This window comes from Archocentrus centrarchus, chromosome 11 (genome assembly GCF_007364275.1).
Source record: "Archocentrus centrarchus isolate MPI-CPG fArcCen1 chromosome 11, fArcCen1, whole genome shotgun sequence".
Classification (NCBI taxonomy): Eukaryota; Metazoa; Chordata; class Actinopteri; order Cichliformes; family Cichlidae; genus Archocentrus; species Archocentrus centrarchus.
Genome location: NC_044356.1, coordinates 5,942,132 through 5,961,858, shown reverse-complemented (window position 1 = coordinate 5,961,858; position 19,727 = coordinate 5,942,132). Strand labels below are relative to the sequence as shown.

The 19,727-nt window shown below is 40.3% G+C and overlaps 1 protein-coding gene across 1 annotated transcript in view; it reads right to left on the bottom strand.

The window, feature by feature from the left end:
• Positions 1–19,727, bottom strand: part of LOC115788690 (gamma-enolase) — an 86,664-nt gene that overhangs the window by 46,128 nt on the left and 20,809 nt on the right. Inside the window, exons 2-9 of the mRNA XM_030741827.1 lie at positions 11,038–11,123; positions 10,644–10,739; positions 8,531–8,589; positions 7,118–7,187; positions 5,310–5,443; positions 4,912–5,003; positions 4,595–4,725; positions 3,771–3,968 (exon numbers count right to left, since the gene is read on the bottom strand). Coding sequence (XP_030597687.1) covers positions 3,771–3,968; positions 4,595–4,725; positions 4,912–5,003; positions 5,310–5,443; positions 7,118–7,187; positions 8,531–8,589; positions 10,644–10,739; positions 11,038–11,122 — 865 coding nt within the window. The 5' untranslated portion in view covers position 11,123. The remainder of the gene's footprint in view (positions 1–3,770; positions 3,969–4,594; positions 4,726–4,911; positions 5,004–5,309; positions 5,444–7,117; positions 7,188–8,530; positions 8,590–10,643; positions 10,740–11,037; positions 11,124–19,727) is intronic.

Genomic DNA, 19,727 nt, shown 5'->3' with positions numbered 1-19,727 from the left:
GTCCTTTACTAACCTGTGTAAGGAATCCAGCAACCATGGAAAGCCTGCAACTAGCCCTTGAAGCTTGGTTGTAATGGCTTCCTGTTCTTCCTCACATGGGTCAGCCAACAGTTCAAAACACAGAGTGTCAACTCTCCGAATGATTGTTTTCTTTTTCTCCTCAAACAGGGCGAGAGTAGCAGAGTCCATAGCTTGACGATATGACATGGTTTCAGGGGTGTCCACGTGAGTCTCACTGACCACTGGATTATTTAATACAGTCCGTGATTTAATGTTTTTTTCTGAGGTCAAAACAGAGCGACTCACTGTGTTGGTGGGCTGCGATTGTCGTTTCGGATGCTGACAGTGATGCTCCTTCCCCACTGAAGCAGGCTGAGGAAATGGCGGTGCAGACTGGGTGGAATTCCGTGGTAGCGGTGATGAAATCCACGGCTTTATACCGCACGGCGCCGGAGGTGATCCTCTCCACTGCTGCTGGGAGTCTAGCTGCCTGCCCTCTGGAACAGGCTGAGGCGGCAGTGAAGTGAGTGAGCTGGGTGGCCAGGGACCTTTACATTAGAGATAATGTTGCAGGTTTGCTCTTTCTTCCTAGTTGGCGTCGGACTTTCTTTCCTGTTCATCTTCACTGATTTGATGAAGGCCCAGTTGGAATAACCACGTCTTTTGAGGATGCCATTGTTCATGTTTTGTTCCGAGAACAAAGATGGATTTGGACTGTGGACGACCATCATTGAACAGAGGTGGTGGTTTATGACACCAGCTGTCAGCTTCCTACAATACAATCTAGAGATCCCTTCCAGGTGCCTCAAACCCCACTCACACCTTACTTCAAGTTACCTATTGAGGCCACCTGAAGTCATCAGGTCTCACAGGTGCCACAGTGGTTTCACAGGAAACCCTTTGTGGTATTGATCCACATGTTTTTTCACACATTGGCTCATGTGATGATGAATACCAATGGGTCAGCAACCACCTTCAAAGGTGACAGCCCCCACTAGGGTTTAAATAAAGTCCAGTCACATGTTTTCAAGTTCTTGAGAACACCAAGAATGACACTTTGCCCATCAACAGCAGATGGCAGCTATCAGGAGTCAAAAAGCATCCGATTTCACCAAATTATGCTGTATATGGATATGGTCAATATGACAGCTATGACCCTGGCTACAACCATCTTTAGTTGATTGGTGACATTACAGATCCATGTATTCTTTGTTCTTTTATCGATTACAAATTATATTTATACATATCGAATTTATTTATCATAATTTTATGTAAATAATGTATTGTGGTCAAAATGACAACCTATGGGAGTTCTAGGTAGAAACACTCATAACCCTCTTGTGTCTTGTAATTTAAAAAAAATTACAGTGTTAGAATAATAAGCAGAAGAGAATGGATGGATGGATGGATGGATTGCATCTGAGACGCTGTTGGGCCAAGCTGCAGGTGTCAGATGTTCCCGGAGTTTTGTGTTGGTTGGTGTTGATGCCACAATTATTTATAGCTGTGCTCGTACCATCAACATGGTTTTCGAAAACTTGCAGTTAGCCTTCGACAATCACAGCTGTTTCAGCTCAGGTTGGTTTTAAACAGAAAAAAAACAGGGTCATGTTGTTTTCAAACAGAAGGAGGGTGCCAGCAGTACTTCCCCTGCTTGTATCATTTCACCCTCACTTGTGTCATTTCACCCTCGCTTGTATGATTTCAAAGTACTGTAACAGCCGGATGGCTGTCCCTTAAATTATGGCCACCCTTGTTGTTTGCTTTTTTTACTTACCCACACACCCTCTGGATGCTGACCAATAAGACGTCACAGAGTGACGCTGAGTCACAGTACTATTATTGAAACTGTGGCCTCATATAAATACTTAGGTACTCTGATCAACAGTCTTTCCTTTTAGTCACATATTGACCACCTGTTAAAGTGAGGCTGAAACGGGTTATTTTTCAGAAACAGATCATGTTTCTATTTTACTACAAGAGAAAGAAAAAAGCAACAAATCTTTTACTTGTTGCTGCCACTTTTTTACCCCACCTGGACTACAGCGATATCATTGTGGGGTGGCTGTAGCTCAGTAGGTAGAGCAGGTCACCTACTGATCGGAAGGTCAGTGGTTCGAATCCTGGCTACTCCAGGCTACATGCCAATGTATCCTTGGGCAAGATACTTAACCCCAAGTTGCTCTCCGACCGTTCTGTCGGAGTATGAATGCGTGTGAATGTTAATTAATTAAAAAGCACTTAGCTTTGTAAAAATGGAAGTGCTTGTATGAATGGGAGTGCATGGGTGAATGCAAAACAGGTTGTATAAGCGCTTTGAGTGCTCATACTGAGTAGAAAAGCGCTATATAAGAACTAGTCCATTTACCATTTATATGAACACCCCTACTCATTTTCTCCGTCTGTTCGACTCTGTTTATCATGGGGCATTAAGATTTATAACTGGCTGTAAACCCCAACACACCACTGTACCTTATATTCACTGATCAACTGGTCCTCGTTGACCTCATGCAGGATGGTTTATTGGTTCCATTTTATCTGTTTTTTGTTTACTCCCTTCTTATTTATCAGACTACATGTTATGTAAACACAGTAGTTATAATCTGTGGTCTCTGGACTTCATTACTTTCATTGTTCCATTAGTTCGTACAGAGCTTGGAAAAAAGGCTTTTTTCTTTTCTGCCCCATCTTCATGGAATACTCTACAGAAGGATTTGCAGCTTTCCCAAATGATTTTGCTTGTTCACATTAAAAGACATATAAACAATTTTGGGAATTTGTTCTTGTTTTTAATATGACTTGTAAGCATTTGGTATTTTTTTCACTATTTATTGTTTTTATTTTATTGTTGAAAATTTGTTTGGAAATAGGTCTCACTTGCAAATGAGACAATGAGTCTCAATGGGACTACTTGTATAAATAAAGTGCAAGCTTTACATGATGCTAATTCCAATTTTTTTTCATTCTTGGACTCTGCTTGAGTAGAATTGTGTTATCCACAGTTCAAAATGGCCCTTACCTCCACCTCCACCACTGGTACAGTTTAAATGTAACAGAAAATGGAGGGGTGGAGGGATATAACATGTCCCTTTCATACACTGGGCATTAAAATGGACAGTTATGGCTGAGAAAGGGGCTTACTATCTTTCGGATCATCAAATGAACGAAAAAGCCACCTCATCTGGAGACAGACTGATGCACCAGAAAGTTAAATCCAATGTCACTTCACCCTCTGTAGTCAACTCTCTGCAAAGCTCTCCTTCAGAGTCATATCATCTGGAATCATTATAAATGCCCCAAATCCAGTTACTGTTATTTTCATTTTAATCACTGAATTAGAAAGAGTCTGTTTTAGGGAAAATAATGAAATCCATTAATCAAAGTTTGCCTTTGGCACATCACACTGAAAGTAATCCACTAATGGAGAAGCAGCAGAATTATCACCATTCAGATGAATAAACCACAGCTTTCTTAGGAGAGGGAGAAGAGAAATGCATTTGGCCCTGAAGTCCTGCATTCAAATCATCAAGTCAGCTGAAAATGTCAGCTAGCTGAAAGGTGAGCCATTTATCTTTGGGTTTCATAGTCAGCAACCTTGGATTCAAAATGGCCTTCTGTTTCTGCAGTCCAGCTACACTACTGAAGAAATGAGCAAGTCATCGTTTATATCATATGAACTTATTTTATCACCAGGTCAAGATACCGAAGCTTTCAAAGGACTACATTTAACCAAAAAGCAGCACAAATCAAAACAACCAAAAATGCTCCACCTGGGTAGTTGTTGACAAAGCCCTGGTAGATGTCGGCCAGCTCCTCTGCAGTGATGTGTCGCTCTGGATCTGGGGGAGATTTGAAGTCCAGGTCATACTTCCCCTCACGGTAAAACTCTGAGGCGGCCACATCCATCCCGACCACCACCTTGTCTGTGAAACCGGCCTTCTCGATGGCCGTCTGCAGCAGATCCAGAGCTGAAGGGTGGCAGGAACATGAAGACAGAAAAGAAAGGAAATGGACTGAACTTTTTACCCACATAGTCAAGCATGTTTGGCACAAATGCAGCCCTCATATCTCATATAAGCCACATTTGGCCTTGACTGACAACACTGACTCTGAATCTGCCTGCCTCAGCTGTTCATAGGTCCATTTTATATGGGTCAAATCTCAGGTATGTTATGACATTTGGCCCACATAACAGGTGTCAGTGCTATAACTGAGCTGAAGTACTGGATGTGGGTCACATTAGCCTCTAATGCATCTACTGTATGGGTTAGATTTTTAAGATGCAGACAGTACTAAGAGGTGGAAAATATCCAAATAATGAGATAATTTCTGATAACTAAACCTGTTAAGTAATAACAACAAATATTTAATTTCACATTTTTTACCAGGTGAAGTCAAAAAAACATAGTTTACTGCTGAAATTTTCCATAATCAAAGCTTCTTTCCTATTGATTCCTACTCCCCTTCACCTTTCTGTTTGTGAACTAAAGAAGGTGATGAAAAGCTACTGTAAACAGACCCAACCACAATGGTAATTATCCCAAATATCACTGGTGATATTTAATATTTGTAGAGGACACTTTCACTTTCTCACCCTCACTGTTCTCCAGGATGTTGGGAGCAAATCCTCCCTCATCTCCAACGTTGGTGGCATCCTGGCCATATTTCTCCTGAATGACCCCCTTCAGTGTGTGGTAGAGCTCTGATCCTATCCTCAATGCCTCCCTGAGAGACAGAAAAGGAGAGAAGATTTGTGAGAGGATGCAAGAATGGGGTGTCTAGGAGAAACACTAGCAATTGTTTCAAAAAGAACCAAGCAGAATGATTTAAAGAGAAACACTTTAGATCAAATCAATCCAACAGAGCAATCCATTTTATGTGTAGTTTGTGGTTTAAAAGGTCAGTTCTTACTTGAAAGACTCAGCCCCAACTGGCAGCACCATAAACTCCTGCATTGCCAGCTTGTTGCCTGCATGAGATCCTCCGTTTATCACATTAAAGGCCTGAAGAGGAGAGAAAAGAGTGGAAAGGGGAATAAAATAGAAAAAAGAGGCTTAAAAAAGCTTTAAAGAACTTCAGAAAAGACCCCAACCCTAAAATGTGTTCCTCTTTCAAAGTTACATGTATAAACTGAGGGTTGTTATCAGTGTGCTCAAGCTACTTGTGTGTTATGCACCAAGTATGTTCATTTGGTGTAAAAGAAAGTATTAAATATATTTTTTAAATGAAATGAAATTTAAAAAGTGACACACTGAACAAAAAGTGCTTTCCCAGCACTGAAGGGTTGATGCAGTGAATCTGAGACTTACAGGAACTGGCAGCACCAGCTCTGTGTTTCCGGCCAGGTCGGCTATGTGGCGGTACAGGGGGACTTCTTTCTCTGCTGCACCAGCCTTACAGATAGCTAGAGACACTCCCAGGATGGCGTTGGCCCCGAACTTAGCTGTTTAACAGGCCATAAGAGAGGACGTGATGGGTGTTAATATCCACAGTGTTTTACTATTTGATTCTTACTGGGAAAATATGTGCCCCTTCATGCAACTTCCCTAGAAATAAAGTTTTAAGTAGTTCTGGATGATTTGGCGATTCTTAATTGGGGTTTGCAACTTTTGTTCATGTATTTATTTATTCTGGCAGCATGTGGTGCGGTGGTTAGCACAGCTGCCTCCCAGTTATAATAACATCTAGAAGGCCTGGGTTTGATTCCACCTTGGCCCCAGGCCTCTCTCTCTCTCTCTGTATGGAGTTTGCATGTTCTCCCCGTGTCTGCGTGGGTTTTCTCCGTGTACTCCGGTTTCCTCCCACTGTCCAAAGACATGCACTTACTGAGGTTAGGTTAATTGGCTACTCTAAATAGGTATGAATGTGAGTGTGAAAGGTTGTTTGTCTCTCTGTGTTGGCCCTGTAACAGGTTGGTGACCTGTACAGGGTGTACCCTGCCTCTTGCCCTATGTCAGCTGGGATAGGCTCCAGCCCCCCTGCAACCCTGAACAGGATAAGAGGATGGATGGATTTATTTATTCTTACTGTATCGTTTTGAAACCACAGCCTGTTGCACTGGGAAATGAAGAGAATGCTGAAGTGCCAAAAACTGCAATTCCCCTAATGCCCACTTCAGGTTGGCACCGCAAGTGAGTCATTCCCCATTGACCTGCATGTTAGAAGTCCAACTTTACGGGAGAAATAAACACGTCTGCAGCCTGTCTAGATCACAGGGGCATGGCCTCTTCGACTGACAGGTTGATGCCAACATACTGTAAGTAGCTGTCTGTGGGGCTTCACCTTGGCTTGCTGGCATCACTGAACTGGACTTCATCATTTTTGTGCAGTCTTGCCATTTGGAGGGTTTTTGATGCAGTTATCTGACAAATAATATGGTTTACTGTGGGGTCAGTTTTACTGACAGTTTTTTTAACATGTAATCACGCATATTCAAGATTTAAAAGCAGTTCCTATTTTAATTTCTTTTTTCTTTTTCCTTTCATCTTACATGTTATTACCCAGTATGTGATTTACATTCTTTTGTCATTTGTTTTAATTTAAAAAAGATGAACTTCATTCAATTGTAAAACCTTATCCCCCTAAACTGTAGCAGTATTTTGATCAGCAGCTTGCTTTTTTTTTTTTTTTACTTTACATTTTTAAAAAAGTTAAAGTTGGTGTAACTGTAAAAAATAAAGAAAAGGAAAAAAAATGTTTTCACTCTTTGGATGTTATCATGTTTGTAATACATTAAGCTGCAGTTCAGTCTGACAGGTTTCCATGCTGGCTGAAACTACTTTCTCCTGAATTACATTACTTTGAGGGCTGCTCACACTGCTGCCTGGAATGACAACTTAATAAGACTGTAAATTATAATAAATGAGAACTGCATTTGTTTATGAAGGATGTGAGTTTGCAACGTCTGTTTAGAACATTAATCTCTTTGCTCAATCTGTATTTATGCCTCTCGTTGCTCTGTGATGCACTCGGTGCCTCCATTAATAAAGCATTTTTTAAATGTGTGTGACTTCACACCAGCGGATACTGCAGGAACCGGGACATTTCCAGCTGGCGGCTCAAGCCTGATGATGTGCTGTTAGTCATCTCGACTTGCTCCCATCGTGTTTCAACTCACATTTGTTTTCTGTGCCGTCCATCTCGATCATCATGTTGTCCAACTGTTCCTGTTCCACCACACTAACGCCCTGCAGACAGACAAATACAGAAAAATAACTGGAGATTACAGATAAACAGATCTCAAGTCACACATGCTTTAAAAAGAAAATAAGTGTCAAATAAACCACAGAAATCTATAGTGCTGCTCACTGATGAACATCCCACTGTCCTTACACAGTGTAACGATGTAAATATTAAGATCAGGGTTAGACTTAAAGTAAAAACTGCCATGTTAAGTCCACATTAAAACACTAATTACTCAGGCTCGTTGGAGAGAAGAGATGGATTATCATGCTTTATTATTCAGAGATTATCAGATTCCACCATATGACATATTGGAACATTTACCAAACATTAAAATCAATTATTAGACTTAAAACACTATCAACATGGTATTTAAATCAGACCACAAACTGAGGAGACACATTAACATGTGTGCAGTTTTTTATACATGTGACTTGCCAGGATGATTTATTAGAAGATATTCAGGACCAATGACCTCAATTAAATTTCCCTTTAAAGGGAACCAATTCTACTTATTTGCAGAATCCCCATAATTTCCTCCTAGAGCAGCTTTGCATGATACAAAGGTCAAAATAATCCTTATCTATCATGTAACAACAGTCTGGTGCAGCACTTCAGTTCATCTTCTGTCTGAAACAAGCCATTTTGGCTCCTTTCTCCTGCCTTTTAAGCCAGCTTTAGTCTGATTTGGTGTTGCTCATAAACAGAAGGTTTGACCGGCAGGAGGGTGGAGCATTTGTGCATGAGATGACCTTATTAAAGATATCCTCTTTCACTGACATCATACAAAGATATGAGTATTAAAAAAATGCAGTAGTCTGGGTGTTTAGAATAGTCTTCAGTTTGAGCTTTTAGCTCACAGGGATCACTTGTCTGTAGACAACCTCATTATTGGAAATAGCAGCCATGTTTAATATGAGCGTCCACCATTGTAACAGTATATACAGTGTATCACAAAAGTGAGTACACCCCTCACATGTCTGCAGATATTTAAGTATATCTTTTCATAGGACAACAGTGACAAAATGACACTTTGACACAGTGAAAAGTAGTCTGTGTGCAGCTTATATAACAGTGTAAATTTATTCTTACCTCAAAATAACTCAATATACAGTCATTATATATATATATTATATATATATGCACGACAGAAAATAAGGTTAAAAAAACAGGTGTGATTTAAAGTCTGAGTACAATATTTTTCTTGAAAACTGACTTGCAAAACCTACATGATCTCACTATTTTGAGTGTCAAAATTGTGAGTTTCTTTGAGGCCTTCTGAGAATTTAAGCATGTACATGAACTTATAGCCTTAACTATGCTTACTGGGAAGTGATTTCCTACTTACAGAAGCTAGAAGGGCTGGAGCCAGAGTATCATTGATGTGCCCAACTGCCTTCAAAACACCTGAAGTAGACAAAGAAGGAAATCAAAGAGACAGTCAGAAAAAGGGTGAATGCATGAAATAGCTGTAATGAAAAAGGTTAAATTGTGGTAAATATTTTCATTTTACACTCATGTGAAATTTACTGTGTCGGCTCAAAAAAGTGGGTTTCTTTATTTCAGGGTTAAGGCAATTAATATAGGCTTAATGGGTATTTTAAATTCAGTTTAAGTTAGTGACCAATAAAAGTGATGTGTTAACCTGCAGGATTTTATGAAGATTTTTGAAAACATGTCCAAACATGTCTATGCTGCAGAAATGATTCTGTGGGAAAATGTCAAATGGCCAAAAATTACATCACAGACAAGAAATTAAAACCTTTCTGAAAAACTGTCCTCAATCCTTTAAAGGTCTCTGAATGAAAACAAACATTACAATGTAGGGTTTTAAATTATATTAATAACTCTGTCTCTGACGCTGTCTTAATTGCAAATACTTTTAATAAAAATCAGTTGTTTTATATCCTTATTTTGTGTTGAAGTTTTTTTATAAAATCAAAATTGATCATTTTGCACCTTTATTATGATGTAAATGCATCAATATTCAGGGCTCTGGTTCTGTTAACTTGGATTTTTAAAATTTTATTTTACACTCCTGATCAAAATCTTAAGACCAGTTAAAAAATTGCAAGAATTTGCATTTTGCACTATTGGATCTTAAGAAGGTTCTAAGTAGAGCTTCACAATGCTAAAAGAAGAAATCGGCACAAGAGACAAAAACTTTTGAGCAGGGAATTTATTGAAAACTGCATTTACACTCAAACATGATTTTTTCAGCTGATCAAAAGTTTAAGACCATAGTTCAAAAAAACCCAAAAACTCCCTCAAAACAGAAATCTAAGTGTCAAAAAAAGGACTCAGTAATGAGTAGCTCCACCATTCTTGTTTATCACTTCAAACAATCGTTTAGTCATGCTTGATGCCAGTGTTTCCAGGAGGCTAGTGGGAACATTACTCCAAGTGTTGAAGATGGCTTCACGAAGGGCATCCACTGTCTGTAACTGATGTCCATTTTTGTAAACTTCCTTTGCCATCCATCCCCAAATGTTCTCAATCGGATTTAGATCAGGGGAACATGCAGGATGGTCCAAAAGAGTGATGTTATTCTCCTGGAAGAAGTCCTTTGTCAGGCGGGCATTGTGAACTGCAGCATTGCCCTATTGAAAAATCCAGTCATTACCACACAGATGAGGGCCCTCAGTCATGAGGATGCCCGCTGCAGCATCTCCACATAGCCAGCTGCTGTTTGACACCCCTGCACAACCTGAAGTTCCATTGTTCCATCGAAGGAAAACGCACCCCAAATCATGATGATCTCCCATTACTGGTGCTGACTGCAATGGGCTGCAGTCATGGCCTTAATGGCCTTAATGGTAATGGCCTTAATTTGGGTAGAGGATCGTCCCGTGTCTTGACGGACAGCCAATCGGATCCTGCGGCTCAGTGCTGGTGAAATTTTTTTGGGTCTACCACTTGACGTTTTTGTTCCATAACCCTCAGCATCATTTAAAAAATGCAAAATGACTGTCTTACTGCGTCCAACCTCAGCAGCGATGGCACATTGTGAGAGGCCTTGCTTATGTGGCTCAACAATCCTACCACGTTCAAAGTGAGCTTTTTTGCTTTTGCCATCAGGAGGTCTTGACAGTGTAAAGACTTGACAGAAAATGACATGGAATCCAAATTTTTGCACAGATTGTGGCTTTTAAAGGCTATGGTCTAAAACTTTTGATCAGCTGAAAAAATCATATTTGAGTGTAAATGCAGTTTTCAGAAAATTCCCTGCACAAATGTTTTGGTCTTTGCACCAATTTCTTCTTTTAACATTGTGAAGCTCTACTTACAGTAGAACCTTCTTAAGATCCAATAGTGCAAAATACAAATTCTCGCAATTTTTTAACTGGTCTTAAGATTTTAATTAGAAGTGTATTTATTTATATTGCCCCCTTTTGGTCATAATTACTGAATGCAGCTTTAAGTTTTCATTAAATACAAGCTCAGCTGAGAAATCTTCATACCTTTGCCCTTGAATCGACTCTTATCGCCATCTCGAAGCTCCAGAGCCTCATAGATCCCTGTGGAGGCTCCACTGGGCACCGCAGCCCTGAATAAACCTGGAAGACAAATATAAAGAGAAACAATTATGCCACAAATATTAGACAAACGTTCAGCTCAGACTGTTGTCCCCAAGCCTTGTGTTATATCATAATCATCCCTTTAGTTGAGGCGTGCATAGTCTCAGCTTCAGTCTTCCTTTTAAAGGTCAGATGAAGGTCATCTGATGTAAGAAACAGCTGTTTTGGATCACCAAGTTTTCCATTTTTTTAGTTAATTTCTATAATAATGAGTGTGAGCTGATTTCCTGGTAGTGAAGTTATTTTCTTCCTGTGCAGACAGGCTCTTAGTGGTCACCTTTTTCAGTGTGAAGGTCTACTTCAACAGTGGGGTTTCCACGGGAGTCCAAGATCTCCCTGGCAACGATGCTGACGATCGACATCCTGAAAGACACAGAAAAGAAAAACATGCCACTATTAACTGTTTGAAGTTATTTACTTAGTTATTCACTTATTTATCTGCATGAGGCCAAAACATGGGGAGAAAACATAGAATACTTAATGAAAGGATCGATTTTTACAGTGAAAAAACACACACACACACAGTCTGTCACACACTCACACACTCACACACACACACAGTGTGTGATGTTCTAACAAGTTCTAACAAGTGCTGTGTATCAGAGCCTGACAGATCTTCTTTCTTCACTGAGCCCCACTGTTTTCTCTCTCTGCTGTGCTCACAGGTTCCTTTGTCTCATTCCTGCAGCTCCTGCAGCCGGGAATATTCTCCACAGCACCAGAAATCTTTTCATTTGCTTCATGCTGCAAAAAGGTCCCAATACTGTAACTGCAACATTTCTTTGTGTTTGTGTATGTTATATTCATACAACTTTGAGAGCACATGCTGTAATTTCAGCACTTGATCTTGTCTGGAAATACTCAGTTTTCCTTCATAAAGTATATTTTTCATACTTTTCATATTTTTAATTAGCTTGAAACATCTTAGTATCATTCTGTATAGCAGACCTATTTGTTTCAGTTCATGTGATCTCAGGTAAATAATGAAGTCAGTGTAGGTACATCTAATCCTGGTGAACCAAAAGTTCCGATTTTTTTTCCAAGTGTGGCTCTGGAAAGGGATATCCCTAATATGTTTGTCTCCATCATTCAGTTGGGCTGTGAGCAAACAAGCCCCACCCAAGTGCTGTTCAAACCTTGTGTTTATGAGGGGCAGCCAATCAGAAGAACGTTTGCTAAAAGGAGAGGAGCTAAAACAGAATAAAATGAGGTGATGTGCTGAGGCCCAATATGAGATAAATAAGCATTATTGTGATAAAGGAATCATGCAAAGCTACTTCAATAATGTCCTGAGCCATGTTTTGATTATCTGTATCCTTGTGTATCCTGAATACCGAATGACTGGATTGAAAAGGAGCTTTCATATAATTCTGGAGATTATAAGTGCAGTTCATGCAGTAATACCCTCAAATAATGTCAGAATACAATTAGACATGTACTGTACCCTGTACATGCATTAAGAGCAGTTTTAGATAAGAACAGCATGAAATCAACACCATCTCCAAATCTGATTATATTACATGTACATGTACAAAATGCAGATAAAAAAAGAAGTGAAAATAGGCCCCAGCAAAGGGTTCATTTGAACCATTTCTTGTGGAATGCCCATACACGTTTTGATAGAAACTAAAGTAGAACTTATTGATGTAGCTTTAAATGGTTTAAGCAGACTTGCGAGTGTAAGCAGATTTTGGTGGGCATGACCTGAAGTTCAGTGACCACACCCTCTGACACTAATTTGCGGACCATTTTTTTTTTAAATCTGCTGACAACACCCATAATTCTTATATAACCACCCAGTATTGATTAAGTGGAAATAAAGAAATCTGTGGCAAATGTGTGAAGATGAGAGATCCTGCCATCTTTACAGGACCAAAATCTGTGAATGGAGTAAGTCCAGGTGGCACTGCTGCAGATCTACATTGAAGGTCCATGCAATCATATTCTAGATAATTGGCATAAAGGTGCTTTAGCGCTCAAGCCTCCCCAAAAGTGGGTACCATTCAGCGCTGAAGGGTTAATCTGAGTTTTTTATGAAGGGTTTTCGTTTTTTTTTTTGATCATCTAACCCCATCATCATGTAATATGATTTGGAGATGGTGATTTCCCAGTGTAAAGAGGTCAGAGTAAAACATCAAAATATAATTTGAATTATGTTTCATTTTCATTACCTTCATCCTTCCAACCACTGATTTCTTTAAGTTAACTTTTAAAAGGGCACTTTTTTAATAAATAAAATAATGTAGAAAAAAGGTTTGGACGGGCATCAGTCTGACCTTGGCACAGCTTTTGTAGGCTTCTACTGCTGCTGTTTACTGCTGCATCCCATATCCCAGGAGAGGGATCTTTCAGTGCTAATGCAGGAAGGATGCTCCTCTGTGAGCAACCTGACACTTTAAAAAACCTACATGAGTAGTCACCTAAAGAGGCCATCACAGCCAACCCTTTTCTTCTGCTTGTTTTTGGACCTTTGTGCTGTGAAACTGCAAACTGTTGTTTTTTGAGTGCTTATTATTATTATTATTATTATTATTATTATTATTATTATTATTATTATTATTATTATTATTATTATTATTATTCATTTAAAGTGAGAAGTCAACCACCACATCAATTTATTTACCAAGTTCTCTTCTGGATATTTATCATTCTTGATTTTTTAGTGAGTTACTGAGTTTTATAATGAGCCTTGTGGAGCCCTGCGACAGGTTCCTGCCCAGGGTACACCCTGCCTCTCACACTCTGATGGTTGGGATGGGCTCCAGCACCCCCTTTGACCCTGAACTGGATAAGCATTAAAAAATGGATGGGTTGATGGAAGATGTAAATATTAATGGCTGCATGCTTCTTCTGTGTAGTCAGTGGAAACAAAATAGCTCCTTCATGAAACTAGTCCCATCAAGGTTAAGGGTATTTATTTTATTTTTTGTAAATTCTCTGACCAAACTGAAATGAATTGATGATAATCCTAAAAGCCAGCAATAAAGCAACAGCTAAACAAAACAAATCATGTGAATTATGGTCAATCTTGAATTCACATTGATCATTTTAATACAGTTCATAATATTTTATCTACAGCTTTTTATAGCAAAGCTGCATCTTCATAAGAAGCAGCTTTTATCACAGCAGGGTTCAGAGTTCAGCCTGCTGCTCAAAACATATCAGCAAGTAATGGCACACAATGGAAAGCACACTTATAATTAACATTTACATGACCTGTATTGCTATCTATTGTCAGGTGACACTGTCTCCTGTGCTTTTAAAAAGAATGGTCTGGTGTCTCCTCTGTTAAAGGAGGTAATAAAGGATGCACTGAAGCTCCTTACCTTAGTATTCAGAGAATTGAACTAGCTCTTTTTGTCACTACACCTCATGGTTATCTTTTTATGTTAATTCTGTTATGGATAAATTAGACCCCAGACTCAGGGTTGTTTGGAAAGTGATCTTTTCAATTTTCAAACCCATTTTAGAGCCAGTGGAGAGAAGCCACCACTGTGGTGATGTGATACCATCTGCTACAACCAGAGAGAAGCTGAGCTGCTGCACTCTGAACTATAGATGGAGTCAAGAGAGGGACTTCTTGTGCAAACTGGAGAGGAGGAGTTGCAGTAGTCAAGGAAATCACAGAATATGATTATCACAATTTAAACATCTCCTTTAACTTTTAGAGCAGTTTAAAAAAAAAGAGATGAGCCACCAAGAACCCAGAGAACCTCTTTTCCTGACACTTCATTCTCAGGTGTACCCTCAACAAACTGAAAACATTAAAGAATCTGTTCCTCAGTCAGCGTGGCTGAACTTCTCCACAGCACAAGATTAAAAATGTATTCCTTCACTCTGATGTTGAATTTTTAATTTCTGTATCACTGTGACATTATTACCATAACCTCCAGAGCATTTGGACCTCTCATTAATTCTATTCTCCTCCGTGGGTGTTTCCCCTATTTCTTCTCATTGACAGTCCAGGCACTCAGTGCTGTAACTGCAGCAATTCATCAGAAAAGGGGCTTTTTATGCTGTCCTCATCGCTCCACACTGTATGAATACTTTATTGATCTGTGAGCTAAATCTGGCTCGCTGCTAGCTTGCAGAAACCTGGCACGAGGCAGTCCTCTCCAAATGCACTGACAGGAAGATGGAGGCTCAGAGGAAGGGCTGTCCACTCCTTCTCTTATCTCTCTGCTGTGCATTATTCAAAGCAATACTATCTCCCTCACTTACAGATTTATAAATATGGTACAGTAACATTGTTTCAGAAGGTACAGCAATTAACATTTACATTAAAGAATGCACAATAAAGGGAATCTATTCATGTCACTTGTTTTTCAGTCAGAGTCCTGTTAATGACTTCTTTATTTGACTCAGGTGTGTTGAAGCAGAGACACATCTAAAAGGTGCAGGACACTGGCCCTAAAGGGCTGGAGTTTAAGACCCCTGCTCTAATAGATGTATGCAGTAATTTACTGCAAATTTCATTTGCAGTAAATGTTTTCCTTGATGTATATTTTACTTACTGTAAAGTTACTAGGTGCTGGTCATAAAATTAGAATATCATGAAAAAGTTGATTTATTTCAGTATTTCCATTCAAAAAGTGAAACTTGTATATTATATTCATTCATTACACACAGACTGATATATTTCATATGTTTGTTTCTTTTAATTTTGATGATTATAACTGACAACTAATGAAAACCCCAAATTCAGTATCTCAGAAAATTAGAATATTGTGAAAAGGTTCAATATTGAAGACACCTGGTGCCACACTCTAATCAGCTAATTAACTCCAAACACCTGCAAAGGCCTTTAAATGGTCTCTCAGTCTAGTTCTGTAGGCTACACAATCATGGGGAAGACTGCTGACTTGATAGTTGTCCAAAAGACGACCTTTGACACTTTGCACCAGGAGGGCAAGACACAAAGGTCATTGCTAAAGAGGCTGCTGTTCACAGAGCTCTGTGTCCAAGCACATTAATAGAGAGGCAAAAGGAAGGAAAAGATGTGGTAGAAAAAAGTGTCCAACAATAGTGATAACTGCACCCTGGAGAGGACTGTGGAACAAACCCATTCAAAAATGTGGGGGAGATTCACAAAGAGTGGACTGCAGCAGGAGTCAGAGCTTCAAGAACCACCACGCACAGACATATGCAGACATGGTTTCAGCTGTCGCAGTCCTCGTGTCGAGACACTCTTGAACAGAGATGGCGTCAGAAGCGTCTCGCCTGGACTAAAGACAAAAAGGACTGGACTGCTGCTGAGTGCTCCAAAGTTATGTTCTCTGATCAAAGTCAATGTTGCATTTCCTTTGGAAACCAAGGTCCCAGAGTCTGGAGGAAGAGAGGAGAGGCACAGAATCCACGCTGGCTGAGGTCCAGTGTAAAGTTTCCACAGTCAGTGATGGTTTGGGGTGCCGTGTCATCTGCTGGTGTTGGTCCACTGTGTTTTCTGAGGTCTAAGGTCAACGCAGCCGTCTACCAGGAAGTTTTAGAGCACTAAAACTTAAAACTTACTGTAGAGCACAACATTTCTAAAAATCTTTTTTTTTTTTTTTTTGTATTGGTCTTAAGTAATACTGGGGAACGTGTGGGCCAGTCCATAGCTTCAATGCCTTCATCTTGCAGGAACTGCTGACACACTCCAGCCACATGAGGTCTAGCATTGTCCTGCATTAGGAGGAACCCAGGGCCAACCGCACCAGCATATGGTCTCACAAGGGGTCTGAGGATCTCATCTCGGTACCTAATGGCAGTCATGCTACCTCTGACAAGCACATGGAGGGCTGTGCAGCCCTCCAAAGAAATGCCACCCCACACCATTACTGACCCACTGCCAAACCGGTCATGCTGAAGGATGTTGCAGGCAGCAGATCTCTCTCCACGGCATCTCCAGACTCTGTCACGTCTGTCACATGTGCTCAGTGTGAACCTGCTTTCATCTGTGAAGAGCACAGGGTGCCAGTGGCAAATTTGCCAATCCTGGTGTTCTCTGGCAAATGCCAAGCGTCCTGCACGGTGTTGGGCTGTGAGCACAACCCCCATCTGTGGATGTCGGGCCCTCGTACCATCCTCATAGAGTCGGTTTCTAACCGTTTGTGCAGACACATGCACATTTGTGGCCTGCTGGAGGTCATTTTGCAGGGCTCTGACAGTGCTCCTCCTGTTCCTCCTTGCACAAAGGCGGAGGTAGCGGTCCTGCTGCTGGGTTGTTGCCCTCCTACGGCCTCCTCCACGTCTCCTGGTGTACTGGCCTGTCTCTTGGTAGCCTCCAGCCTTCAGCGTAGGGTTAGGGTTAGGGTAGTGTCCAGCCTCTGGACACTACACTGACAGACACAGCAAACCTTCTTGCCACAGCTTGCATTGATGTGCCATTCTGGATGAGCTGCACTACCTGAGCCACTTGTGGCTGTGGCTGTAGCTCAGTAGGTAGAGCAGGTCTCCTACTGATCGGAAGGTCAGCGGTTCGAATCCTGGCTACTCCAGGCTACATGCCAATGTATCCTTGGGCAAGATACTTAACCCCAAGTTGCTCTCCGACCGTTCTGTCGGAGTATGTATGCGTGTGAATGTTAGTTAATTAAAAAAGCACTTAGCTTTGTAAAAATGGAAGTGCTTGTATGAATGGGAGTGCATGGGTGAATGCAAAACAGGTTGTATCAGCGCTTTGAGTGCTCATACTGAGTAGAAAAGCGCTATATAAGAACTAGTCCATTTACCATTTACTTGTGTGGGTTGTAGAGTCCGTCTCATGCTACCATGAGTGTGAAAGCACCACCAACATTCAAAAGTGACCAAAACATCAGCCAGAAAGCATAGGTACTGAGAAGTGGTCTGTGGTCCCCACCTGCAGAACCACTCCTTTATTGAGTGTGTCTTGTTAATTGCCAATAATTTCCACCTGTTGTCTATTCCATTTGCACAACAGCATGTGAAATTGATTGTCAATCAGTGTTGCTTCCTAAGTGGACAGTTTGATTTCACAGAAGTTTGATTTACTTGGAGTTATATTGTGTTGTTTAAGTGTTCCCTTTATTTTTTTTGAGCAGTGTATGTTTACTTCTGGCTCCAGAAGAACAGCATGGCAGCAAGGTTATAATAGTTTGGGATTTTACATTATAGTTATTTTTAGATCGTATTAACTTTTTTTCTCTAATTCAGTCAGTTTTAGTTAGTAGTCAGAGTGGTTTTGCTTGTTTTTATCAGTCTTTATTTTAGGTTTAATGATTAGTTTTAGTTTCGTTTCATTAGCTTCAGTATTAGTTTTAGTTTTTCATACTTTGTCAGGTGCAAGATTCAAGGTGCAAGAGTGACTATTATGTTATAAAAACTTGAGAAAAGATACCATTTAAAGAAATATATACAACAAACAACTGTTCACAAGACAACAGCATTACATGCTAAATGTGTGTAATATTAAGGACACTCATGAACAGGGAGAAACATAAAGAAAAACATGAACTCCAAACCTCAATAAATTCTACAATAAATTCCCAATAAACTTCAGCAACGCAGTAGATTAACAACATCTACATGTGGTGTTTGACAAAAGCAAACTGAACTCTGAAGGAGACAAAGCTCAAATCCAGCTGCATCCTGATGTTGATGTTGAAGCTGCTTCTGTTTTTGGAGCTAGCTTGGTTAAATGCTCTCTAATTAGACTTGCAGGGTCTTTGCAGCCTCTGTACACAACCTACGGAAGTGGTCCTCGCTCTTTGTTCTCAGTTTTTTGGCTGCAAACATATTTGTCCCTGTTTTTTCACTTTCTTCATTCCTTCACGTCCATTCCGACAGCAGTCTCCCTCCAGGAATTTGCTGACATTTGAGAGTCCTTATATTGATGCTTTGATTATTATTCCTGATTGTTATTCTCTGACTGATAAATTCAAACACTGCGGCGAAAAAGCATCTGGAAACGCACAAGGACTTAAAAGGTTAATCACAAAGTTGCGGCTGCGTGGATGCCACAGGTAGTCACGTTTCTCCAGAGGGTTAGGTCGTAGGATCAGAGCAGGTGGCTGCCTTGTGTGCGCTTGTCAGGTGGACTTTGATGTTGGTGGTTTTTTCCTGAAATGAGAAGTGTTCCGCATATTTTTCATCATCCGCAACAAGATCCACTCGCTGCTATCTGTGTTATTGTACTCAAAGAAACTCCATATGAGACTCTGCTGCTATCTCGGCAGACTTTGCAGACCAGCGCGGTGAGCCCGCGCACGCACACACTTGCCCGATGGCACTCCCAGCTTAAACTCGTAGAGTGGAAAAAGTGATTTCATATCAATCGACAAGGCTTTTAAATAAAATGACACACACGAAAACAAAGGTCATTTTATCTATAATTTGTTAGTTTTGTAAACTTAGAATACAGTTTTAGTTAGTTATTGTTTTTTCCTGTTAATTATAGTTTTTATTTATTTTAGTTAACGAAAATTTTTTTTTATTTTTCAGTTTTTGTTATTTTGTTCGTTTTCATTAACTATAATAACCCTGCATAGCACTGGCCAAAATGCTAAGATTAAGGGTTCAAAACCAGTGGTTGACAACATGGTAGCTACAACCATCTTTTGCTTACAAACTCATGCATTTTACACACACACACACACACACACACACACACACACACACACACACACACACACACACACACACACACACACACAAGAAAAACAGTGGGTGTCCCTGTTTAATCTGCACAAATGTAGAGCACCCTGCTCTTGTTATTCTTCTTTGGTCTGTCATTGCTGCATCATCTTTTATTCTGTGGATGCTTTAAAAAACTTTCTGTCATAACCTAGGGGGAGGGTCTGTGTGTGTGTGTGTCTGTATACATGTGTGTTTGTCCTGCGGGCCACAGCGGAGGTTCCGGTGTCTCCGCCTCCCTAGGGCGGAGATCACCACACCTGCTACGGATCAAGCCATCAGGCAGGGTCTCTTTAAGCTGCCAGCAGACCATCACTCTTCGCTGGATCATTGACT